The sequence below is a fragment of the Melanerpes formicivorus genome, unplaced genomic scaffold (genome assembly GCF_026170545.1).
Source record: "Melanerpes formicivorus ecotype bairdi unplaced genomic scaffold, bMelFor1.0.p_v2 SCAF_9, whole genome shotgun sequence".
In the NCBI taxonomy this organism is placed as follows: domain Eukaryota; kingdom Metazoa; phylum Chordata; class Aves; order Piciformes; family Picidae; genus Melanerpes; species Melanerpes formicivorus.
In genome coordinates this window covers 13,558,557-13,582,816 of record NW_027142361.1, presented here as the reverse complement: position 1 = coordinate 13,582,816, position 24,260 = coordinate 13,558,557, and the positions used below count along the sequence as shown (strand labels likewise).

Below are 24,260 nucleotides of genomic sequence, written 5' to 3'. Positions count from 1 at the left end.
ATGGCATGCTGCAAGGTGGCGGTTTGGGCAACTGCTCACCTTGGTCTGTTCCTCCAGAAAAATTCATTGCTACTGAAGGATCTCAGACACATTCACTTCATATTCTGAAGTAAAACAATAAATGAAGTGGAGGTATTAATTAAGAGCTGAGATTTACTTATGGTTCCTCTCATTAACTTTGTTTTGGCACAGAAGGATTTAAAGGTATCCACAGTTTTCCTTGAGTAAGCTCACCTCTGGAACTGCAAGAGCATTGAAATGGCTTCTCTGAAAGTGTTGTGGTCTGTTTTCAGATGAGAAGATGAGTGCTCTGCTGATGAGATTAAAAACTAATATTGTAGCTGTGACATGTGGGTGTTAGTGTCCAGATACACCAGAACCAAATGAGGGTCATCCTGTGGCTTTTTGGTTCCATGCTGCATCCATTGCCTATAATGTCTGAAACCCCATCAGAAGTGGATGCTTAATGTATCTGCTCAACAAGGGCAAGTGTAGGGTCCTGCCCCTGGGGAGGAATAACCCCCAGCACCAGGCTGGGTTAGTTGATCTCCTGGAAAGCAGTTCTGTGGAGAAGGTCCTGGGTGTGCTGGGGGACAAGTTTCCCATCAGACACCAATGTGCCCTTGTGGCCAAGAAGGCAAATGGTCTGCTGGGGTGCATTAAGAAGAGTGCCCAGCAAGTTGAGGGAAGTGGCTCTTCTCCTGTATTTTGCCCTAGTGTGGTAGTTTTAGGCCACACTGGAGTTCTGAGTCCAGTTCTGGGCACCCCAGTTCAAGAGACACAGCGCACTGCTGCATAGAGTGCAGCAGAGGCTACAAAGATGCTGAGGGCACTGGAGCATCTCTCTGAGAAAAGGCTGAGACACGTGGGGCTGTTTAACCTGCAAAAGAGCAGACTGAGGGGATCGTCTTAATGATTAATAGCTAGAGGGTGGGGGGCAAGAGGATGGGGCCAGACTGTTTCAGTGGTGGCCAGTTACAGGACAAAGGGCAATGGGTACAAACTGGAACCCAGAAGGTACCATCTGAACAGGAGGAGAAGTTTCTTCCTTGTGAGAGATGCCAGAGCACTGGAACATGCTGCCCAAGAGAGGTTGGGGAGTCATCTTCTTTGGAGATATTTAAACCCACCTGAATGTGATCCTGAACAACCTGTTCTGGGTGACCCAGCTTTATCAAAGGGATTGGACTGGCTGATCTCTAGACACCCACCATGCTGGGATACTCTATGTTCATAGCTAACCAAACCTGGGAGTTTCTGAATGAAGAAGGCACCTCCTGTGCTGGCAGAGTCAGAAGTTTGCTGCTGCCTGCTGAACTTTGTTTTTAACTATGTTTAAATCCCCACTCTGTTTCAAAGTGTCCTCACCAGTGCTGACATGGAGGATTTAGTGAAAAGACTTTCTACTCCTTGCCTCCCCTACCAGTGGCAATGCAAAGCCCTGGCTTTAATGTTTAAAGGCAAACAAAAATCTGAGTGCAGTTTAGCAACCTTTGCCTCGCATGGCTGGCTCTCCCAGGAAGGTTCAGAGGAGTGGTTTTGGGGTAAGGTAGACATGCCTGAGCACTGACTGCAGAGCAGGCACCCAGGCACTCTGCCAGCTTGCCAACACTCAGCTCTCTCTTATGGTAATAAGAGACATTTGCTTTTCAAGGTCTATCCAACTGTGTTCAAAAGAGGTTGTGGAGAGCTGTAGGGGCTTCTTTGAGAGATTTCTCTTCAGAGAGAACAGTTGATGATGAAGCAGAGATCCAACTTCCAATTGAAGGTCTGTAATGCGAGTTCTCACTTCAGGTCAGTAGGCAATGAATTTCCCATGGTGTCTCCTCTTCAGTGTTCTGACTAATGTGGAAGCTGAAATGGGAGAGAATCCTTTATTCCAGCAGGGCTCAGAATATGAAAGCTTCATTGCAGGAAAACAGGTTGAGGATCCTGTGTTAGGTCTAATTATTGGAGTGACACATTTATCAGAATAGTATCAATGCTACTTTAACCTGTAAATCTGATTTATATGTTTTTAAAATTCTGTTAGATAATTACTGGACTGAAGTGGAGTCTTAAATAAGATTTTGCTCCTGGTTGGTAATAAATATTGACTCAGTTGGTGTTTGTTCTGGTGACTCCTGTGAAGCTGATGCACTTAATCAACATGAAACATCGTTAGTATAATGATGATCATGGCTAGACACTTTTCTTCTGGAGACTCTGTCGATAGCTGTCTAGCAGGAACATTTTGTGGTGTCATTTGTCAGTGGTGCTGCTGCTGGGAGGCTCGCTGTCTCGCCTCTGGAAACCAGCAGTGTGAATAGAGTTCATCTTTCCACATCATCCTTAATGGGAACTTGCTGACTCCATGCACCATAGCACAAATAGCCAAGGTCTAACATGGAGGGTAAAAATAGCTGCAGTGGTTTTGTCTCCTAGTGTGCTCCCTGTGTTTCAAAACTGGCCTGCAAATGTGAGTGTAAATATTGGATAGTTGTTTAATCCTTAGTGCATTAGAACCATTAAGGTTGGAAAAGACCTCCAAGAACACTGAGTCCAACCATTAACTCAGCAGTGCCAGGTCACTGCTAACCCATGTCCTTCACCACATCTACATGGCTTTTAAATGTATCCAGGGATGACAATGCCACCACTGCCCTGAAACAGGCTGCCCAGGCCTTAATAACCCTTTTGGGGAAGAAATTCTCCCTTATGTCCAACTTAAACCTCCCCTTGCACAACTTGAGGCTGCTTACTTTTGTCCCTGGGCAGAGAGACCAACCCCACCTCAGTCCAACCTTCTTTTAGGGAGTACTGGAGAGGGAGAAGGTTTCCCCTGAGCCTCCTTTTCTCCAGGCTAAACAACCCCAGTTCCCTCAGGTGCTCTTCACAAGTCTTGGTCTCTAGACACTGCACCGGCTTTGTTGCCCTCCTTTGCATGCAGAGGTGGTAAAACCTGAAAGTGTTCTAAGTAAGGTTAATAAATCCATCAAATTGCACCATGGCACTTGATGATTTGGTTGTGCCATGTGCTGTCATGAATGCTGCTCCTTACTTTCCTTTTTGGACTCTCCTTACCTTAGAAGGATCCCCTGCTGGCACCCACAGCAGATGGAGTTACCTCCTTCCTGCAGTCTCCTGTGTTGATATTTGCAAATCAAAGGCTGGTTTATGAACTACTTGAGCTGCTGCCAGATGGGGAGGTGCTTGTCAGCACTGGCCTCTTTCTAGTGCAACATGAATGTGTGAAGCTGCCTTTTTCTTTCCATTAAAAAAAAAAAAAAAAAAAGTTTAGCTCAGATTAAATCCCTGATCTTGTTTACCACTTGGATAGCATGCAAGGTTCTGCAGCCTGGAGGAAGGGAGTTGTGCCAAAGGCACAGAACCATTTTCCAGTATCAGTGTGGACGCTCCAGCTTGTGGAACTTTGGTGTTTTGTTTAATAGGACATTGAATCATTTGAGACAGGTGTGGGGTTTTTTGTCACTGCATAGTCTTAAATCACAGAATTGTTTAGGCTGGAAAATACTTTGTAAGATTGTGGAGCTGAGCCATTAACTCAACACTACCAGGTCAGCTGCTGAACCGTGTCCCTCAGCACTATGTCTGAACTGCTCTAAACCCCCTCCAGGGGTGGTTGACTCCACCACTGCCCTGGACAGCCTGTTCCAGGGCTTGACAAACCTTTTGAGGAGGAAATTGTTCCTCATACCCAACCTAAACGTCCCCTGGTACAACTTGAGGCCACTTCCTCTTATCCTGTGCCTTGAGGGGAGAAGAGACCAACTCCCCTGACTTCAGCCTCCTTTTAGGGAGTTGTACAAAGCAAGAATATTGCCCCTGAGCCTCTTTTCCTTCAGGCTAAAGAGCCCTAGTTCCCTCAGCTGCTCCTCATATGATTTGTTCTCAGTTTAGTAGCTGGCCCTGTTGGATTTAACATGATCATGTTTTCACACGCAAATACTGGGAGCTCTTCTTTGTAGCCCTGGTGTTCTACCCAAGTCAAGCATGAGCTGATTTTGATTTAGCTCCTTGCTTCATGCAGGATGGCTGCAGAAGAAATGTTTTATTTCTGAGACTTCCTTATTGGGTTGCTAAACACAGGTCTGGGACTCTGACCTCTGGTGTTTGCTCTCCAATTGCATTGCTATTTGTTTTCTTGTTGGGAAGTGGTGACCTGCACCAGGTCTCCATGTCTTCACTGCATGTCCATGCTCTCTTTTCACTAAATGTAGGTACCAGTGCAGGTCTTAAATACTGCTTTTATCTCCACAAATACTAATTGGGACCTTAAGACCATTTGAATCTGAAAGAAGTATATATGTCCAAAGATGATGCTTTGTAGAGTTCTACATCTGTGTTTTGAACTCTTCCTCTGGGTGTGGGAGCCAAAATAATAGAATGGCTTAGGTTGGAAGGGACCATAGAGATTATCTACACCAACCTCCTTGCCATCCAGAGGGACACCTCTCAGACTCAGCTGCTCAAGGGCTCACCCAGCCTGGCCTTGAACACATGTAGGAAGAAGGCATCCTCAACCTCACTGGGCAGCCTATTCCAGAGTCCTACCACCCTTGTACTGAAGAACTGCTTCCTAAGATTCTATTCTCCCTCAGTTTAAAACCATTCCCTCTTGTCCTATCACTAGACACCCTCATGAAAAAAATCCTCTTCAGCCTTCCTGTAGGATCCTTTCAGCTATTGGAAGGCTGGGAGTAGTTCAAGATTTGCTTAATGATTGTGTCTTGCTAATCATTATGACCACCTTGTTTTACTGTATAAATCCTCAAACCCCGAGAGATAATACAGTTGCATGTTTGTGTGTGGAAAAGGCCTCTACTGATTAGCTTTCTGCCCCTCACCACCGAAGAGCTACAGGGATGATTTGGGAACTTGAACGTCTTTCCTATGAAGAAAGACTGGGAGAACTAGGGCTATTTAGTCTTGAGAAGAGAAGGCTGAGAGGGGGTCTTAACATCTATATCTGAAGGGTGGGTGTCAGGATGAAGGTGACAGAGAACAGTGGGTACAAGCTGGAGCACAGGAGGCCCCACCTCAGCATGAGGAAAAACTTCTTCATGGTGAGGCTGCCCAGAGGGGTTGTGGAGTCTCCAGCTCTGGAGATTTTTCAAAACCCACCTGGATGCATTCCTGTATGACCAGCCCTAGGTGATCCTGCTTTTGTAGAGGGGTTGGACTAGGTGATCTCTAGAGGTGCCTTCTGACCCCTGGCATTCTGTGATCTCGTAAGCACATTACTGCTGAAGGCATGTTGCACATAAGCCCTTACCTCAGAGGTGCTGTTCTGCTTTGCTTTTTGTTCACAGTTTGGGGGTGTAAGCACCAAGTTCAGAATCTCAGCATGGTGGTGGTTGGAAGGGATTCTGAGGATCTAGTCAAACCCCCCTGCTACAGCAGGGTCACCCACAGCAGGTTGCCCAGGATCACAATATCCAGGTGGGCTGGGATCTCTCCAGAGGAGACTCCTCAAACTCTAAGGGCACTGTGTTCCAGGGCTTTGACACCCCTCACAGGAAGGAAATGTTCAGACAGAGCCTCCTGGGTTCCAGTTTGTGCCTGTTGCCCATTGTCCTGTTGCTGGGCACCACTGGAAAGAGTCTGTCCCCTTCCCTCTAGGTATTGATCAGCTTTAATTGCTCTTCAGGCTAAACCAGGAGTCTCAGCCTTTTCCTCATCTTTGAGTTGTTTTGTAGGGATGGTCAGTTTTGGGTTTTCCCCACAAAAATGTATTGTAGACATTGGACTTCTCTTGGTCTTTGAGGTTGATATAATCCTGTTGAGCTTCTTTCAGATTCTTTGTTCTTCACTTAATGCTGATCTTATCAACCTTCTGAAGGGGAGTTCTGGGAGTTGGTGGGAGCATAGGATAGCCCACAAAATGGTGATGTCTTCAGGTTGGAAGTTTTTTCACCAGTACAGAAATGATTTGATGCAGCATTTCAGTTTCCTCTTGGCCGTATAATCTTGAAATGGAACAATCACAAAGAGACAATTTCATTTCCTGTCTCTGCTGAGCATCAGGGTATAACTTCCAACCTGTGTCCCTCTTCCACCATCTCTCCTGTGTTGTGTCTTGGCAGAAAGAAGTAATGAGCTTCCATGGAGCTGCTGTGTCCTCCTCTGAGTTCATGCTAGACTGTGAGTTATGCAGTTGCCTAACCAGGTCCTTGAGGTGAAACATGCCTCTTGGATCTCACCTGCTCATGCTGCTGTTCAAAGACACTTGCAGCTGGTGTGACGTGCTGCATGAAATGACAATGTGTGCTGGCATTTAATGGCAAATGGTTTCTAATAACATGGAGTTGTCCATTCCTCCTTGACCTCATTTCTGGTTAAAACCTTGAAGAGCATTTGGTTAATTGGATGAGTAGAAAAGATACTGCAATCTAGGTCAAGTCTTTCAGTCCCCCTCTTTGCTCCTCTCATTACTGCCAGAGTGGAGTGGTGTTTTGCATGCTGCCTCTGCCCAGCACACTGCTCTGGAGTGACTGACTGACAAGGAATTCCACACACACTTAAGTTTTTTTATAGCTGACCCACTTCTCTCTAAAAGGTTTGATTGCATAAAGATTATTTCTTTATGAAGGAGTATGTAATGAAATTTGCAGTTACTGCTGGCATCTGCAGCTGAAAGTCTCCTAGAAAGGAATATCCAGGAAGTAGGAGGCTCATGTTAGAGATGAGGGTTGAGAGATAACCTCATGAGAAGGTATTGCTGCCTCTCTAGACCATGAGGGGAAATGAGCTAACATCTGATGAAATCACTGTGAACTCATGGCTTTTAGGAAGCTTAAATTCCCTTCCCAGGAAGGAGCCCACATGTGAGCGATGGTTACACTCATTGTTAGGTTGCCCCCTTTGAATTCCTCCTTTATAATATATACACTAAATAATGTTGCATATTTTATACTGTATGATAGTTTGGAATTCTTGCTCCTGATGGTTATTGGAAAGTGCATTTTTAGCAAAGCTTGCTGAAAACATGAATGGACTAAGGCTGTCCTTTCATATCACAGGATGTTAGGGGTTGGTAGGGACCTCTGGAGATCGAGTCCAACCCCTGAGTCTGTCCAGCCTTGGACAATCTCTTGCTTGAGCCATGATGGACAGATTTGTTTGAAAACAAACCAACCCAAACCCAACCAAACAAAAAAAAACCTCCCCAAACATCCTCAAAACAAGATTTAAAAAAACACCAAACCACTTCAAACACAGGGTTCCAGGAGGCTTTTCTCCTGTGTGGTTTTAAACACTGGCATGAATTGCTGCTGCAGTTATATGGGCAGAACTTTGATCACTCAGAGCATTCTTAAAGAGGTGCAGCCAGCTCTTACTTCTGGCAGAGGCTGAGGTATGCAAGAAATCTTAACATTATCACCCAGGAAGAGTTGTTCTGTGCTGGACAGAGTGGGGGAGGGGATAGCTTTTAATTAATTTAACAAGGGTTTCAGCTTCTGTATTCATGAATGATTCATTGCAGCCTTCTAAGGAGCTGCTTGCCCATGGTGTAACTGCATTCTAGTGAGGTGCATGCTAATTTGCTGCCCTGAGACTGCTCTGAAGCTCCTAACTAGCCTTGAACCTTGGTACTTACGAATGGAGGTGTGGATTCATTACATATGACAAATGGGGCGGGTTGCCTGTCATAAAGTTCCTCCTCCTTTGCCTGGTAAGCTGCACTAAATGCTCAGATTTGTGCAGCAATTTCCTGAAGACCTGGCATTGAAACGGAAGTCTCAGCATGGTGGGAGTTGGAAGGGATCTCTGGAGACCATTTTCTCCAATCCCCTTGCTAAAGCAGGGTGACCCACAGCAGCTGGCCCAGGATCTCCTCCAGATGGGTTTGGAATTTTGGCAGAGGAGGAGACTCCACAACCTGTCTGGGCAGCCTGGTCCAGGGTTCCAGCACTCTCACAGGGCAGAACTTTCCCTCGTGTTCACATAGAATGTCCTGGGTTTCAGCTTCCTAACTGAAGTGTCAGGCCCCATACTCTTCCGGGGCACAAGAGGATGTGCTGGGTCTCTTTTTAGTGGTGCCCAGCAACAGGACTAGTGGCAATGGGCACAAACTGGAACCCAGGAGGTTCCAGTTTTACCTTTCTTAGTAAGAAGCTGTAGGAGAATGATGAATGTAAAGAACTAAGTCTAGTCTGTGTTGTTTTAGAAGGAATCTTGATCTTATGTGGAACTCCCTCCTACGCTAAGACTGGATCTTCAGGTTCTGACTCCCTGTTCCATGTTCCATCCTAACTCCATGTTCCCTGGAGGGGAACATGGTGACTGAAGAGGAGGAAAAGGCTGAGGTCCTGAACACCTTCTTTGACTCAATTTTTAACAGCAAGGCAGGAGGAGTTCAGGAGGAGTGGCCTCCTGAGCTGGGCGATGGGGTCAGGGCGCAGTGTAGTGCCCTGGTAATCCATGAGGAATTAGTTCGGGACCTGCTGAGCCACTTGGACACTCACAAGTCCATGGGACCGGATGGGATCCATCCTAGGGTGCTGAGAGAGCTGGCAGATGAGCTGGCCAGGCCGCTCTCCATCATTTTCCTCCAGTCCTGGTTCACAGGTGAGGTCCCAGATGACTGGAAACTGGCCAATGTGGTCCCCATCCACAAGAAGGGTCGGATGGAGGAACCTGGAAACTACAGGCCGGTCAGCCTGACCTCAGTGCCAGGGAAAGTGATGGAGCAGATTATCCTGGCGGCAATAACTGCACACCTGAAGGATGGCCAAGGGCTCAGGTCCAGCCAACATGGATTTAGGAGGGGCAGGTCCTGCCTCTCCAACCTGATCTCCTTCTATGATCAGGTGACCTGTCTGGTGGACGTGGGGAGGCCTGTGGATGTGGTCTACCTGGACTTCAGCAAGGCCTTTGACACCGTCCCCCACAGCAAACTGCTGTCTAAGCTGTCAGCCCGTGGATTGGACCATTACACTCTGTGCTGGGTTAGGAACTGGCTGGAGGGCCGAGCCCAGAGAGTGGTGGTGAATGGTGCCACATCCAGCTGGCAGCCAGGCACCAGTGGCGTCCCCCTGGGATCAGTGCTGGGCCCCATCCTCTTTAACATCTTCATTGATGATCTGGATGAGGGGGTCGAGTCAGTCATCAGCAAGTTTGCAGATGACACCAAGTTAGGAGCAGATGTTAGTCAGTTAGAGGGTAGAAAGGCTCTGCAGAGGGACCTCGACCGACTGGACAGATGGGCAGAGTCCAATGGGATGGCATTCAACAAGTCCAAGTGCCGAGTGCTGCACTTTGGCTACGGCAATCCCATGCAGAGCTACAGGCTGGTGTCAGAGTGGCTGGAGAGCTCCCAAACAGAGAGGGACCTGGGGGTGCTGATCGACAGCCACCTGAATATGAGCCAGCAGTGTGCCCAGGTGGCCAAGAGGGCCAATGGCATCCTGGCCTGCATTAGGAATAGTGTGGCCAGCAGGAGCAGGGAAGTCATTGTGCCCCTGTACTCTGCATTGGTTAGGCCGCACCTTGAGTCCTGTGTCCAGTTCTGGGCCCCTCAGTTTAAGAAGGACATCGAAACACTTGAAGGGCAACAAGGCTGGGGAGAGGCCTTGAACACAAGCCCTATGAGGAGAGGCTGAGGGAGCTGGGATTGTTTAGCCTGGAGAAGAGGAGGCTCAGGGGAGACCTCATTGCCCTGTACAACTACCTGAAAGGTGGTTGTAGCCAGGAAGGGGTTGGCCTCTTCTCCCAGGCAACCAGCACCAGAACAAGGGGACACAGTCTCAGGCTGCGCCAGGGGAGGTTCAGACTCGAGGTGAGGAGGAAGTTCTTCACCGAGTGAGTCGTTCATCATTGGAATGTGCTGCCCAGGGAGGTGGTGGAGTCACCATCCCTGGAGGTGTTCAGGAGGGGATTGGACGTGGCACTTGGTGCCATGGTCTAGTCATGGGGTCTGTGTTGATAGGTTGGACTCGATGATCCTTGAGGTCCTTTCCAACCTTAGTTATACTGTGATACTGTGACTCCATCTCCAAGTTAACACTCTTGCTTTTACTGTTTTAGACAACTGCAGATTAAACACAAAGGTGTAAGAGTTGAGTTTCTCATTGCTTTTCTCCCCAGCTGTTCTCAGTTAACCAACAGTTGATCTGTATGATCCTAGACCTTTGTCTTATCCCTGTGCTTTAAAGTTATCTTCTATGGTTTTCCTGTTCTGTTAATGGGTTGATGAAAGGGATAGAAATCCAAGATGGGGAGATTCCTTGGTCTGTCTGAGAAGATATTCTAACAGCTTTAGCCTTATTAAACCAGAGATGTAACAGGTTTCTGCTCACTAGAGAGACTTGTGGTGCAGTTGAAAGGAGAGAAATATACCACTCTTTGCAGATAAAATGGCCCTTGGTTTAAGTAGCACAGGTAACACCAGTTGGTTTGGTTCTGTGGTGTATGGGTCAGTATTTGAATCACAATGCTTTGGATTGAAAGGGAACTTTTGAAGGTCACTTAGTCCAATCCCCTTGCAGCTAGCAGGAACATCTTCAAATACAGCAGGTTGCTTAGAACTGTCCAACCTGACCTGGAATGGTTCTAAGGATAAGGCATCTACCACTTCTCTGGGCAACCTGGGCTGGTGTCTTCCCATCCTCAGTGTAAACAGTTTCTTCCTTTTCTCTAGTCTGAATCTTCTCTCTTAATTTAAACTTGTTGCTCCTTGTCCTGTCACAACAGCCCTGCTACAAAATCTGTCCTGGGCTTTCCTTGCTGCCCCCTTCAGTGCTGAAAGGCCACTAGAAGTTCTCCACAGAGCCTTCTCTTCTCCAGACTGAACAGCCCCAATTCTCTCAGCCTCTCCTTGCAGCAGAGGGGTTCTAGCCCTTGGATCATTTTTGTGGCCTCCTCTGGCTTTGCCCCAGTAGGTTTGTGTCTCTCTCCAGAGCTGAGAGCTGGATGCAGCACTGCAGGTGGGGTCTGAGCAGGGTGGCAGAATCACCTCTCTTGACTTACTGTCCATGCTGCTTTTTAATTTGATGTGCTTTCAGAGTGAGACCTTGGCTATTGCAGTGTTAATATCAGGAATCTAGTGGTGTGGCCAGTCATGCCTCCTCTTCAGTCTTGTTCACAAGTGTGTTGTCTTGCAGCTTGGCCAGCGCAGCACATGGGCATTGCTGCAGCTTTGGGGAGTTGAGAACAGGCTGCTGTTCCATGGGGCTTGGAGCTAGAAGGGCTGTTGATTTAGTTTAAGAAGATTTCTAAAAAGGAGGTGAAAGCTTTGATGTAGAAATAAGATTGTTTTGGTTTGGGATTAACAACGCTGGAAGATGCCTGCCAGGCTACTCCCACAGCAGCCAGCCCAGGCTAATCATGTTTCGAGGCTGGCTTGTTTGGTTTTGACTTTTAAACCCCTCCTGTTTGCAGTTGACACTGATGTGTGGGCATATTGAGCCTTGCAAACTTTTATTACTGAGCTCTTCAATTTTCACAGAATGTTAGGGGTTGGAAGCAACCTCTAAAGATCACCTAGTCCAGCTCCCCTGCCAAAGCAGAATCACCTAGGGCATGCTGCATCCAGGTGTGCTTTAAAACTCTCCAGTGGAGGAGACTTTCAACTTCAACAACAACCTCTCTGGGCAGCCTGTGCCAGTGCTCCTTCACTGTAAAGAAGTTTCTGCTGATATTGAGGTGGAGCCTCCTGTGTTGCAGCTTATACCCCTTGCTCCTTGTCTTATACCTTGTCACCACCACAAAGGGACTGCCACCTTTATCTTGATACCCACCCCTCAGGTATTGATAGACTTTAATGAGATCCCCTCCCAGCCTTCTCAAGACAGAACAGTCCTAGGTTTCTTGGCCTTTTTTCTTAGAGGTGTTCAAGTCCCCCAGTCATCCATGTAGCTCTCTGTTGGACTCTCCAGTAGCTCCACGTACCTCTTGTCTTTGGATGGTTTCTGTAGCTGCATGCTGTAGCTCTGTGGGTTGCCAGCCCTACTGAAGGCATCACTGTGGGTCCTCTGTAGCCCAGCAGCTGAGGTGGAGGCTGTTCCCTACTGTGTGCTGGGTCACTTGTGAGATGTGTGTTTGCAAGCTCCCTCCTCCTTATCCCAGTCCTTCCTTCTACTTAGTCTTGCTGGTTGGAACCTGGTCATCCTCATTACTGAACTGAGCAGCAAGTTCAGATTTGTAGCAGAAATATGTGTTTAAGGTTAAGAGGGCATGTGGCTATGGGTGAAACCTTGTTGTATTGGGAGGTGTTGGAAATGCAGATTTCTGTTGGGACTCCTTGAGTCTTTGCATTTTGCTCTCAAAGTCAGGAGTGCTGGAAGGCAGGATAGCCAGAGATGAGATTTCCTCTGGATGGTGTTGTAATAGTTCAACCTGGAACCAGAATGTGGAATTTGAGCTTGAGTTTAGCCAAACTGTAACAAAAGTGTATTTGGGGTGCATTCAGAAGACTGACTAGTAGGTCAAGTTAGATTCTTCTCCCCTTTTACTCTGCCCTAATGAGGCTACCTCTGGAGTACTGGATGTAGTTCTGGGCTCCCCAGTTCTAAAGAGATGGGGAACTACTGGAGGGAGTCCAGCAGAGGCTACAAAGATGCTGAGGGGACTGGAGCATCTCTCTGGCAAGGAAAGTCTGAGAGACCTGGGGCTGTTTAGCCTGGCGAAGGCTGAGAAAGGGATCTTGTTAATGCTGATAAATAGCTAAGGGTCAAGAGGATTGGGCCAGACTCTTTTCAGTGGTGCCCAGCAACAAGACAAGGAGCAGCAGCCGCACTGGAACCTAGAAGGTTCCATCTGAATGGGAGGAAGAATGCTTTTCCTGTGAGGGTGCTGGAGGACGTTATCAGGCTGCCCAAAGAGGTGGTGGAGTCCCTTTCTCTGGAGAGATTCCAAACCCAGCTGGATGTCGTGGTCCTGTACAGCCTGCTGTGAGTGACCCTGCTTTATCAGGGGGGTTGGGTTAGGTGATTCCCAGAGGTCTCTTCCAGCTTCCACCATTCTGTGAAGATAGATGAACCATGAAGTTAATTTCTGTTGACAGATTAGCTCTCCATCTTCCTCTCTGGTATTTCCCTGGTTTTATCCCAGGTTCCAGAGTCTCCTCTCTGTTTTAAAGGGCTGCTGTAATGACAAGGATTTCATGCACTAAGACGTCAAACTCCCTAAATACTCTTAGTTGTGTTTGGTCTCTGGTACCTCTAAACCACCTCTCAGTTCTGCCCCTTCACTAAAGCAGCATCTCAGGTCTCTGCTCCAACAGCTGGATGCTGTTGCAAGCTTGAGTCTTAGTTTGCAAACAGCCTTTGGGTTTTTCTGCTGTAGCTCTGAGGTGTGACACAAGCTTCCCCTCTTGCCAGTGCTTATAAATCAGCCATATGTGGGGAACATGGAAAAACTTCCCTCATAGAATAAACCAGGTTGGAAGAGACCTTCAAGATCATCGCGTCCAACCCATCACCCAACACCATCTAATCAACTAAACCATGGCACCAAGCACCCCATCAAGTCTCCTCCTGAACACTTCCAATGATGGTGACTCCACCACCTCCTTGGGCAGCCCATTCCAATGGGCAATCATTCTCTCTATGAAGAACTTCTTCCTAACATCCAGCCTAAACCTCCCCTGGCACAGCTTGAGACTGTGTCCTCTTGTTCTGTTGGTGGTTGCCTGGGAGAAGAGACCAACCCCCATCTGGCTACAACCTCCCTTCAGGTAGTTGTAGAGAGAAACAAGGTCTCTTCTGAGCCTCCTCTTCTCCAGGCTAAGCAACCCCAGCTCCCTCAGTCTCTCCTCACAGGGCTGTGTTCCAAACCCCTCCCCAGCTTTGCCCTTCTCTGGACACCTTCCAGCAAGTCAACATCTTTCCTAAACTGAGGGGCCCAGGACTGGACACAGGACTCAAGATGTGGCCTAACCAGTGCTGAGTCCAGGGGCAGAATGACCTCCCTGCTCCTGCTGGCCACACTGTTCCTGATGCAGGCCAGGATGCCATTGGTCCTCCTGGCTGCCTGGGCACACTGCAGGCTCATGTTCAGCCTACCATCGACCAGCACCCCTAGGTCCCTCTCTGCCTGGCTGCTCTCCAGCCACTCTGACCCCAGCCTGTAGCACTGCCTGGGGTTGCAGTGGCCAATGTGTAGAACCCAGCACTTGGATGTGTTAAATCTCATGCCCTTGGACTCTGCCCATCTCATGTGTTTTGTTGGAAATGATGAGGATGTTTCCAACAATGGAGTCTGGGGTGGTGTTGGGTGAGAGTTTTGGTGTGGTGAGATGGTGCTCATAGGGCACTTACTTTTCTGGCTTGTCTTGATGCAGTTGCCTACCTTTACCATTCCACAGATACTTGTAAGAGTGTTTTGAAATCTTTGAAGAGGTGAAATGGGGAAGTAATTTTCTGGGGATCCTATTTTCTTGGAAACCTTTGTGGGAACCAGAACATCTTCAGGGTGCAAAACAGCTTGTGCTATGGAACAGATAACAAAAACAATTAATGGAGTTACCAGTGAGCCAACTAAAAATATTCCAGTGCCTAAGAGGGCATAATTTGACTCAGTGACACCATCCCAAGTTAATGGCTTTGCCTGTGCTGAACACTGACACTTCAGTACTGAGAGCTAGGGCCAAGTACCAAAGGCTTTACCAGTACCCAGTGTTGGCTCTTGCTGGTTTGTACTCTTCAGTCATCTTGGCTGAAGAGTTGGTTTATAAATCCCAGCATGGTGCAGGTGGGAAGGGATATCTAGAGATCATCTAGTCCAACTCCTGTGCTAAAGCAGGGTCACCCACAGCAGGTTGTCCAGGACCATAATGTCCTGGTGGGTTTGGAATCTCTTCAGAGAAGGAGACTCCACAACTTCTCTGGGCAGCCTGGTTCAGTGCTTCTCACAGGAGAGGATTTTCTCATCATGTTCAGGTGGAACCTCCTGAATTCCAGTTTATGCCCATTGCCCCTTGTCCTGTTGCTGGGCACCACTGAAAAGAGTCTGGCCCCATCCTCTTGCCCCCCACCCTTCAGATATTGATCAGCATTAAGAAGGTCCCCTCTTAAGCTGCTCTTCTCCAGGCTTAACAGGCCCAGGTCTCTCAGCCTTTCCTCCTCAAAGAAATGCTCCAGTCCCCTCAGCATCTTCACAGTCTCAGTTGAACTCTGCAGTACTTCCCTGTCTCTCTTGAACTGGGGAGCCCAGAACTGGACCCAGGACTCCAGAGGTGGCCTTCCTAGGGCAGAGTAAAAGGGGAGGAGAAAGTCCCTAGACCTGCTGGTCACACTCTGAGTGAACCTCAGGAGAACAGTGGCCTTCTTGGCCACAAGGGCAAAGTTCTGGCCTATGGCGAACTTCTTGTCCAATCTTGGCTCTTAAATTGCCTCTCCAGTACTGTGACAGTAGCAGTAGACTTTATTTACACACAATAACTAAAAAGACTTGAGTGAAAGAGCTGATATGGGATTAAAGGGCCAGAGGAGAGGAGAGGATGCTTAAGGTGGTGGTGTGTGGTTTGTTTTTTTTTTTAAGAGCTGCTTTAATTCTTGTACCTGGTTCTTCTGGATCAGCTTGTAGAACATCAGAGGGGTTATGAGTGTCTGAAGATGTGAACTGCTTTGCTTATCTAAGTAGGCTAAGAGTTAGTGTTAAACAAGCCTCTCAAAGAGCATGTTACCAGGGTAGGGCAAATGAATCTTGGACCTGTGGAGCCAAAGCTGTTCATTTTATGGACTCTGCCTGTGGTGTTGGTTGTCCCACACAAGAAACATCAGTCCTACAGTACAGGATTAGCTAGTTAGTGAGGTGGGAGTTGATCTCTTTTCCCAAGGAACAAGTGATAGAATAGTATAGTAGTATAGTATCATTCAGGGTTGGAAGGGACCACAAGGATCACATAGTTCCAACCCCCCTGCCCCTATGGCTCGTGGTGGTTAACGTCTTCCCTATTCCTGTTTGGGGTATTTGCAAAGCTTGGTAGGTTGCTGGAAGTAATCCAGTGGGGGCTGCATGCCTTTGGGAAAGATGGAAACTGGTGACTAGGAGTGCCCTAACCACTCCCACAGAGGGGTTGTCCAACCTTTTTGTTTCTGGTTTGTGATCTGAGGTCTGATTGCACAGGAGCTGTGTGTGCTTGGAGGTTTCTGGGAAGTGTCTGATCTCTGTAAACAAGTCTCTTAACTCCCCTGCAAATGTTCTGCTGTTAGTAGCAGCTGTGGCTGCTCAGCCGGAGAAGTTGTTTTTCCAGATGAGCTTGTCTAGACTGAGCTGAACTTCCAGGAGTTTCCCAAACCTTGGACCTTTCTTAGGATGTTGTTCTATGTAAACCCTACTGAATTGCTCAGGACTCCCTGAATGAGATGCTTTCTGGGATCTGGAAGCCTTTTGACCATGACCTGTTTCTGTTCATGATTTCACAGCACTGGCAGTGGCTTATGTTTCTTTCTAAGGTCTCTTGTGGAACTTCCAAATGGTGAAAAGGTTTTCAGTGCCTATTTTATGGGATAGGAGTAGTAAATCTGAAGACCCTTTTCTGTGGTTATGCTGAGAGGAGTGGCTGGCACCCTGTGAGGCTGTGCTGCTATTCAGCAAGACCTGGACAGGCTGGAGAGTTGGGTGGAAAGAAACCACATGAAGTTCAACAAGGGCAAGTGTAGGGTCCTGCACCAGGAAAGGTTAGGGGCATGACCTGCTGGAAAGCAGCTCTGCTGAGAAGGACCTGGGAGTTCTGGTGGGCAAACAAGTTTCCCATCAGTCAGCAATGTGCCCTCATGGCCAAGACCTCTTGGGGTACATTCAGGAAAGTGTGGCCATCAGGTCAAGGAAGGATCTCCTCATCTTCTACTTTGGCTTAGGGAGACCACATTGGAGTCTTGTGTCCAGTTCTGGGTTCCCCAGACAGGGAACTACTGGAGAGAGTCCAACAGAGGCTATGAAGATGTTGAGGGGGCTGAAGCATCTCTCTGAGGAGGGGCTGAGAGACCTTGGGCTGTTTATCCTGGAGAAGAGCAGCTTGAGAGAGGATCTTTTCAATGCTGATCAACATCTAAAGAGGGTGGATCAAGAGAACGGGGTGGACTTTTTTCAGTGGTGACCAGTTGCAGGAAAAAGGTCAGTGGGCACAAACTGGAATGCAGGAGGTTCCATCTGAACATGAGGAGAAGCCTCTTTGCTCTGAGGATGTGGGAGTCCTGGACCATGTTGCCCAGAGAAGTTGCAGAGTCTCCTTTTCTGGAGAGATTCCAGAGCTGCCTGGGTACAATAGAATAGAATTAACCAGGTTGGAAAAGACCTTTGAGATCATCAAGTCCAACCTATCATCCAACACCATCTAATCAACTAAACCTTGGCACCAAGCACCCCATCCAGTCTCTTCCTAAACACCTCCAGTGATGGTGACTCCACCACCTCCCTGGGCAGCACATTCCAATGGCCAATCATTCTTTCTGTGAAGAGCTTCTTCCTAACATCCAGCCTAAACCTCCCCTGGCACAGCTTGAGACTGTGTCCTCTTGTTCTGTTGGTGGTTGCCTGGGAGAAGAGACCAACCCCCACCTGGATACAACCTCCCTTCAGGTACTTGTAGACAGAATCCTGGGCATCTAGCTCTGGGTGACTCTCCTCTAAAGCAGGGCTGGACTTAGGTGATCTCCAGAGGTCCTTTCCAACCCCCACTGTGCTGGGATTTGGGGATTCTGTGAACAGAAAAATTCAAACTGCTGATTTCTTTATGCAAAGTCACTTGTATGTTTTTATACTTCATACACTGATGGTTTTGTTTTCTGCTTAAAGACCCAAGTCAGGACTCAAGGGTTGATGTCTGGACATGGGTCAAAATTGGATGATTAAGAAGGAAATGAGGCATTTCCTGCCTATCATTCCAACACAAATACTGCTTAAAATATCCAAATGGCACACAGTAACTGACATCCTCCCTCTGTCTGCTCTTCCGAGTTACACTTTTGCTTCAGGAAAGTGGTAGTGTGACTGTCCCTGGAAGTGTTTGCAAGACATGGGGATAGGGCCCTGAGTAACATGGTTTAGTGGTCAGCTGGCAGCGCTGGGTTCATCGTTGGACTCTCTCTTGGAGGTCTTTTCCAACCTTAATCTCTCTATATGATTCTAGGATCTTGGCTCCCTTAAGGGGATGGATGGGTGATGCTGAGGCAGTGGGGTGTGCTTAGTGTGGGCTGGGGAAGTGGCAGGAGCATGTTGTCCATGTAGGGAGCATTTTTGTTTGCCTTGGAGCTTAATCATGAACTGTGTGCAGAGGTTTTCTTTCAGAGCACCCTGACAGTGCTGAACCCCATGTTTCTTTCAGCTTCTGCAGCACTTGGGACTAAACTGATCAGTAGTTGTTTCAACATCACAAACCTCAAAAGATTTGTGTTTTGGAAGTTTTGTACCTCAGCAGTTCTTGAAGCATTCTGAAGTGAAGGTAATGATTGTGAAGCCACCCAGTTACTGTGGAACACTTAATTGTCTTCAAAAAGTGTTTACTTCAAATGCACTGTCTCTAGTTAAACTTGGGAGTTGCACTCAAGTTTTTTATCCAGTCCAAGGGAATCTCCTTGCCCCTTGTATTCTTCAGGTGTGTGGGGTGGTAATGAGATGTGAGAAGGAGAGCAGTTCTTCCTTCTCCAAGGTTGTATCCTTGGGGAAGCCCAAACCATGAAATGCAGTTTTCTGTGCAGCTGAGCATTGAAAATGCAAATGAATAAATTCCTCTCAATCTACTTTTACTTGCCAGGTCCTGGAGAAATATCCTAATACACCTATGAGCCATAAAGAGATCCTTCAAGTTATCCAGAAAGAAGGACTTAAGGAGATCAGGTGAGTTAAGTCCTCAAAACAGTAAAACAGTTATACTGTAGTTCCTACATAGTTTAGTTTACTCTTAACTTCCATCTCTAAAGTATTTGGGGACTGAAATGTTACAAACCTGCAGAACTGAAGTCCAGGTCCCCTTTGCTATCAAGTCACTTATCCTTTCACCAGGAAAGCTAGCTGTAGAAGTCATACTTAATTCCTGCTATGAATGACTTTGGTCTGCAGCACTTCTCTAAGATAAACTATACTTGATCAGGCAGTTCAGGCTCTAAGTACTGAAGTAGACTTAATTACTTCGATATTAAAAAGTGACTAGTCAGGTTAATAGAAATGACCTAGCCCAAAGCTACCCAGGAGGTTAAAATGCAGCCTCACTTACAAATCCTTATTTAGAAAGCTTCATGCTCTGTTCTTCAGTCCTCTCTGGCAGTAGTGTGTGGTTCTGCTTTGCAGACCTTCTCATTTCTGCCCTTCCCCCAAGTTGCAGACCAAGTGTTTTGTGTGCTGGGCAAAAGAGAATGCCAGCCTGGATGCTGCTGATCTGCTTTGGAAACACAGCAATCTGAATGACAACTCTGGAACTGCTTACTTCTTGAGTCCCCACTCACATGTATTCCCCAGAGCTCACAGCATCATAGAATGCTTCAGGTTGGAAAGGTCATCTAGTCCAACCCCTCTCACTCAGCAGGGTCATCTTCACCTAGAGCAGGTTGCTCAGAGCCCTGTCCAACTTGACCTGGAATGGTTCCAGGAATGGGTTATCTGCCATCTCTTTGGGCAACCTGGGCCAATGTCTTGCCACTCTTAATGCACAAATATCTTCCTTCTATCTGTTTAGTTGAAAAACCATTACTCCTTGTCCTGTCACCACAGACCCTGCTAAAAAAATTGTCCCCGCCAAAGATGTATTTGCCGAGATACAGAACAACTATCCACAGGATTTATAGAGTCATTGTACTGCTGTTTTCTAAGACCAAAGAAAAAGGGAAAGGGGGGGGGGGGGGGGGGGGGGCGGGGGCGGGAAGAGTACTGGATGTGCCAGTTCATCTCTTTTGGAAGTAAATAGGCATCTTGAATTCAACTTAATTATCTTTTCCACTTCACTATCCCAGTTTAATACAGCAATCCCTTGGCTTTGGAGGAAGTCCTCAGGGGCCCAAGTATAGAAATTCTGCTATTGAGAACAAGCTGTGAACAACACAAAGGTTATTTGCTTTTTGGAAATTTGAGCTTTAAAAGTGAGGAAACCAAGTATAATCATACAGCTGTTAGGGAAGTAAGGTTTAGATCCTGCCCTGATGACACACTTTGCTTTGGGGCAGTGCTACATTAAGTCAGATTAAAGCTCTACCAGCCTTAGGGCAGCTTCAGTATTCTGTTAAATGCTGTGAATTCGTTAAAGGCAAATTCATAAATGGGGAACTGTGCTTGTCAGCCCTTTGTGTGCACCCAAGTGTAGAAATGCAGTTGTCAGTACTAGTGGTCTTGCTGATGGTAAGGCACAAGTCCAGCACTTTCATGTGGGGAACTGTTTTAGCAGTTCAGTGCTCTCTTGGGGCTAGAGCCTTAGAGAGGAACTCAGATGTGACATGAACGATCCAATCCCTGCCTGGCCAGGTATAGAACTGAACAGCCCCCACCAAAGCAGGACAGAAGTGCCATGGTGCCATATAAACTTCTTACCCTCAAAGATCTCTTTTATAGTTGATTTGAGGATTTAGCCTGAGCTGATAAATTGGTTTTCTTCACTAAAGAAGATTCTGTGAACACCAGGACAGCTCAAACCCCTCAGGGTCTTAAACCCCAGGTGTTTGTGGGAGCAGTTGGATGTGAAACTCAATTTCTCTGGTTCTATCCACCTTGTTGACTTAGCCACCTTTGGATGCTATGTAGTGCTCTTTCCCTCTTAATTATTAGATTGGACTTGCAGTCCAGAAGCTGCTGTATCCAAAGCAGTGTGGCCAGCAGGTCGAGGGAGAGGATTCTCTAGTCTGCTCTGATCAGACTCCACCTCCAGCACTGTGTCCAGCTCTGGGGTCCTCAGCACAAGAGAGACATGGACCTGTTGGAGTGGGCCCAGAGTAGGCCACAAAAATAATCCAAAGGCTGTAACCCCTCTGCTATGAGGACAGACTGAGAGAGTTGGGGTTGTTCAGCTTGGAGAAGAAAAGGCTCCAACGAGATCTTCTTGCAGCCTTTCAGTACTTAAAGCTGGGGACAGACTTTTTAGTAGGGCAGGACAAGGGGTGATGGTTTTAAATGAAAAAGGGAGATTCAGACTAGAGAGAAAGGAGAAAAAAAACATAACACTGTAGATGGTCCAGGCTGCCCAGTGAGGTGGTTGGTACCCCATCCCTGGTAACATTGCAGGTCAGGTTGGACAGGGCTCTGAGCAACTTAGTCTAGTTGAAGATGGCCCTGCTACCTGCAGAAGGGTTGGACTAGATAACCTTTAAAAGGTTGTTTTTAAAACAAGAGCATTCTATGAAGTAATAAAAATTTGTTTAGATTAATATCTGAAAAGTTTTCAGTTCTTCAAGCATTTCAGTTCCAGGTAGTGCCAGTAATGTGTTTGTGGCTGGACTGGGCTTCTGTTAGGTCTGTGCCTGCAACAAGATTGACTTAACACAAACCAGCATTTAGTGGAGGAAAAACCATGATAGAGAAGATGTAAAAGCTAATGGAGGAGCTGTAGTGGGTTGAGAGAGAAGGCCTAGCTCTCCCTCCCCCACAAAGAGGAAAAAAAACCACAGCTAGCTCAGTCGGAAAAGCAAAAGGGATGCTATATTTACAAGCAATGTGAAAATGCAGGTTGTATATACACAATATATACAGTATTTACAATATATATACAGAAATATACAGCAAAGAAAAATACAGGAACAAAATTCCCTCCTCCGGACAGAGGAGGGTTCCCCCCCTGCACCCCGCTCTCTCCCCCTACCTCCCTTTTTTCCCAAAAAGGGTTAGAGAGAGAAAAGGCAGTTATTAAGGGAGAAAGCTCTTATTAGGCCTCCAAGCGCATGCAGGTTTAATGCTTATCTTATCCAAGGTCGTTCTGGCTAGGTGCCCAGAAGCAGGCAAGCTGGAAAGGGAAGAGCAAAGAGGAACTGAGAAGAATTCCAACTGCACTAAAACTTAAAGGTGCATCCTACCAATCTACCAATGAAATTTGTTTAGACCTGTCTCTGTTTACAAAACATTCAGCCAGAGTGTCCCAGCACTGTCCCTTTCTTAAAGGCACAGCCTCAAATGGTCACAGTCCATCCCTTCTAAACAATTTCATTGGCTGTTCGTACTGTCCATCCAATCTAAAACAATATTTACAGTTTGTAAGTAAAGTTCATAGTCCGTTCTGGCTATCCTCAGATGTAGATGATTCAAAAGTCCAAGAAAATCAGGAAATGAGAAAAATGGAAAACAGTTTATCTCTTCGCTGACGAAGCGAAGAAAAGGGAAAACAGGAACTCTCAGTTGACTCAGGGCTCTCAGGGTTCGTGCACTGTAGATTCTTCGTAGATTCTTCCTTTGGACGCGATGTAGCTGTTAAACTCTTTCAGCTAAAGTTAAATTTCTTTGTGGTATACACTGAATTTCACCATTCTCTTGCATTACCCAATAAGTGTGACCCGGACCTTCAGCTGAAACCACCCCTCGGACAGGTTCAGCCTCTCCTGAGGGAGAAAATACCCAAACAGTTTTACCTAGCAGATTCTTTTCTCTAACAACAGGAACTCTATCACCTTCTACTTTCTGTAGCAGATCTGAACGTGCAGGTCCAGCTTGATTCACCAAACCTCTACTATTTACCAGCCAGGTTGCTTGTGCTAAATGTTTTTCCCAGATTTTCAAAGATCCACCCCCCATGGCTTTAAGAGTCGACTTCAACAAACCGTTGTAGCATTCAATCTTCCCTGCAGCTGGTGCATAGTAGGGAATATGGAATATCCACTCAATACCGTGCTCTTTTGCCCAGTTCTTTACAAGGTTGTTCTTGAAATGAGTTCCGTTGTCTGACTCAATCCTCTCTGGAGTTCCGTGTCTCCACAGGATCTGTCTCTCCAGACCGAGAATGGTGTTGCGTGCAGTTGCATGTGGAACTGGATAAGTTTCCAGCCATCCAGTGTTTGCCTCTACCATAGTAAGCACGTATTGCTTACCAGAACGAGAACGTGGTAGAGTGATGTAGTCAATCTGCCAAGCTTCACCATACTTGTACTTGGACCATCTGTCACCATACCACAAGGGCTTAAGTCGTTTTGCCTGCTTAATAGCAGCACAAATGTCACAGTCATGGATGACCTGCGTGATAGCATCCATGGAAATGTCTATGGATCTGTCACGAGCCCACTGGTATGTTGCATCTCTGCCTTGATGTCCTGACGAATCATGAGCCCACCGAGCTAAGAATATCTCACCTCGGTGTTTCCAGTCGAGATCAAGATTAGAGTCCATGTCTACTTGAGAAACTCTTGCAGCTAGATCTGCCTGATGGTTGTGTTGCTGTTCCTCAGTAGCTTTGCTCTTAGGAATGTGAGCATCGATGTGTCTCACTTTCACTGGAATTCTCTCGATTTGATCAGCAATGTCCTGCCATATGTTGGCTGCCCAAATGGGTTTTCCTTTCCTCTGCCAACCACTCTTCTTCCAGTTCTTTAGCCAACCCCATAGAGCATTGGCTACCATCCACGAGTCGGTGTAGAGATAAAGCTTTGGCCATCTCTCACGTTCAGCTACGTCGAGAGCTAGCTGGACAGCTTTTACCTCTGCGAACTGACTGGATTCTCCTTCTCCATCTTTCGCCTCTGCAACTCGGCGTGTTGGACTCCACACTGCAGACTTCCACCTTCGCTTGTTTCCAACAAGACGACAGAAACCGTCTGTGAACAAAGCATATTTCTTTTCATCATCAGAAAGGTCATTGTAAGGAGGAGCTTCCTCAGCATGAGTCACTCTCTCCTCTGGAGGTTTAGCACAGTTGGTACCTTCAGGCCAACTTGAGATCACCTCCACTAGACCAGGTCTTTCAAGATTTCCCATTTGAGCTCTCTGTGTTATCAGAGCCATCCACTTAGACCAGGTGGAATCTGTGGCATGATGTGGTGTGGAGCCTTTGCCTTTGAACATCCAATTCAAAACTGGTAATCTGGGAGCTAAGAGAAGTTGTGATTCAGTTCCAATTACTTCAGAAGCTGCTTCTACTCCTTCATAGGCAGCTAGAATTTCTTTCTCTGTTGGAGTATAATTAGCCTCTGAACCTCTGTAACCTCTACTCCAGAAATCAAGAGGTCATCCACGTGTCTCACCTGGAGCTTTTTGCCACAGGCACCAGGTTGGACCATTGTCACTTGCAGCCGTGTACAAAATGTTCTTAATGTCTGGACCATCTCAGACAGGTCCCAGACCCATTGCTTGAATCACCTCTTGCTTTATCTGGTCAAAGGCTGCTTGTTGTTCAGGTCCCCAGTGGAAATTGTTTC

General features: G+C 47.0%; 1 protein-coding gene across 1 annotated transcript in view; it reads left to right on the top strand.

Moving 5' to 3' along the window:
* The window catches only part of ASXL2 (ASXL transcriptional regulator 2), a 154,898-nt gene that overhangs the window by 15,473 nt on the left and 115,165 nt on the right, over window positions 1-24,260 (top strand). Inside the window, exon 2 of the mRNA XM_068143067.1 lies at window positions 18,701-18,783. Within this exon, the coding sequence (XP_067999168.1) occupies window positions 18,701-18,783 (83 nt within the window). The remainder of the gene's footprint in view (window positions 1-18,700; window positions 18,784-24,260) is intronic.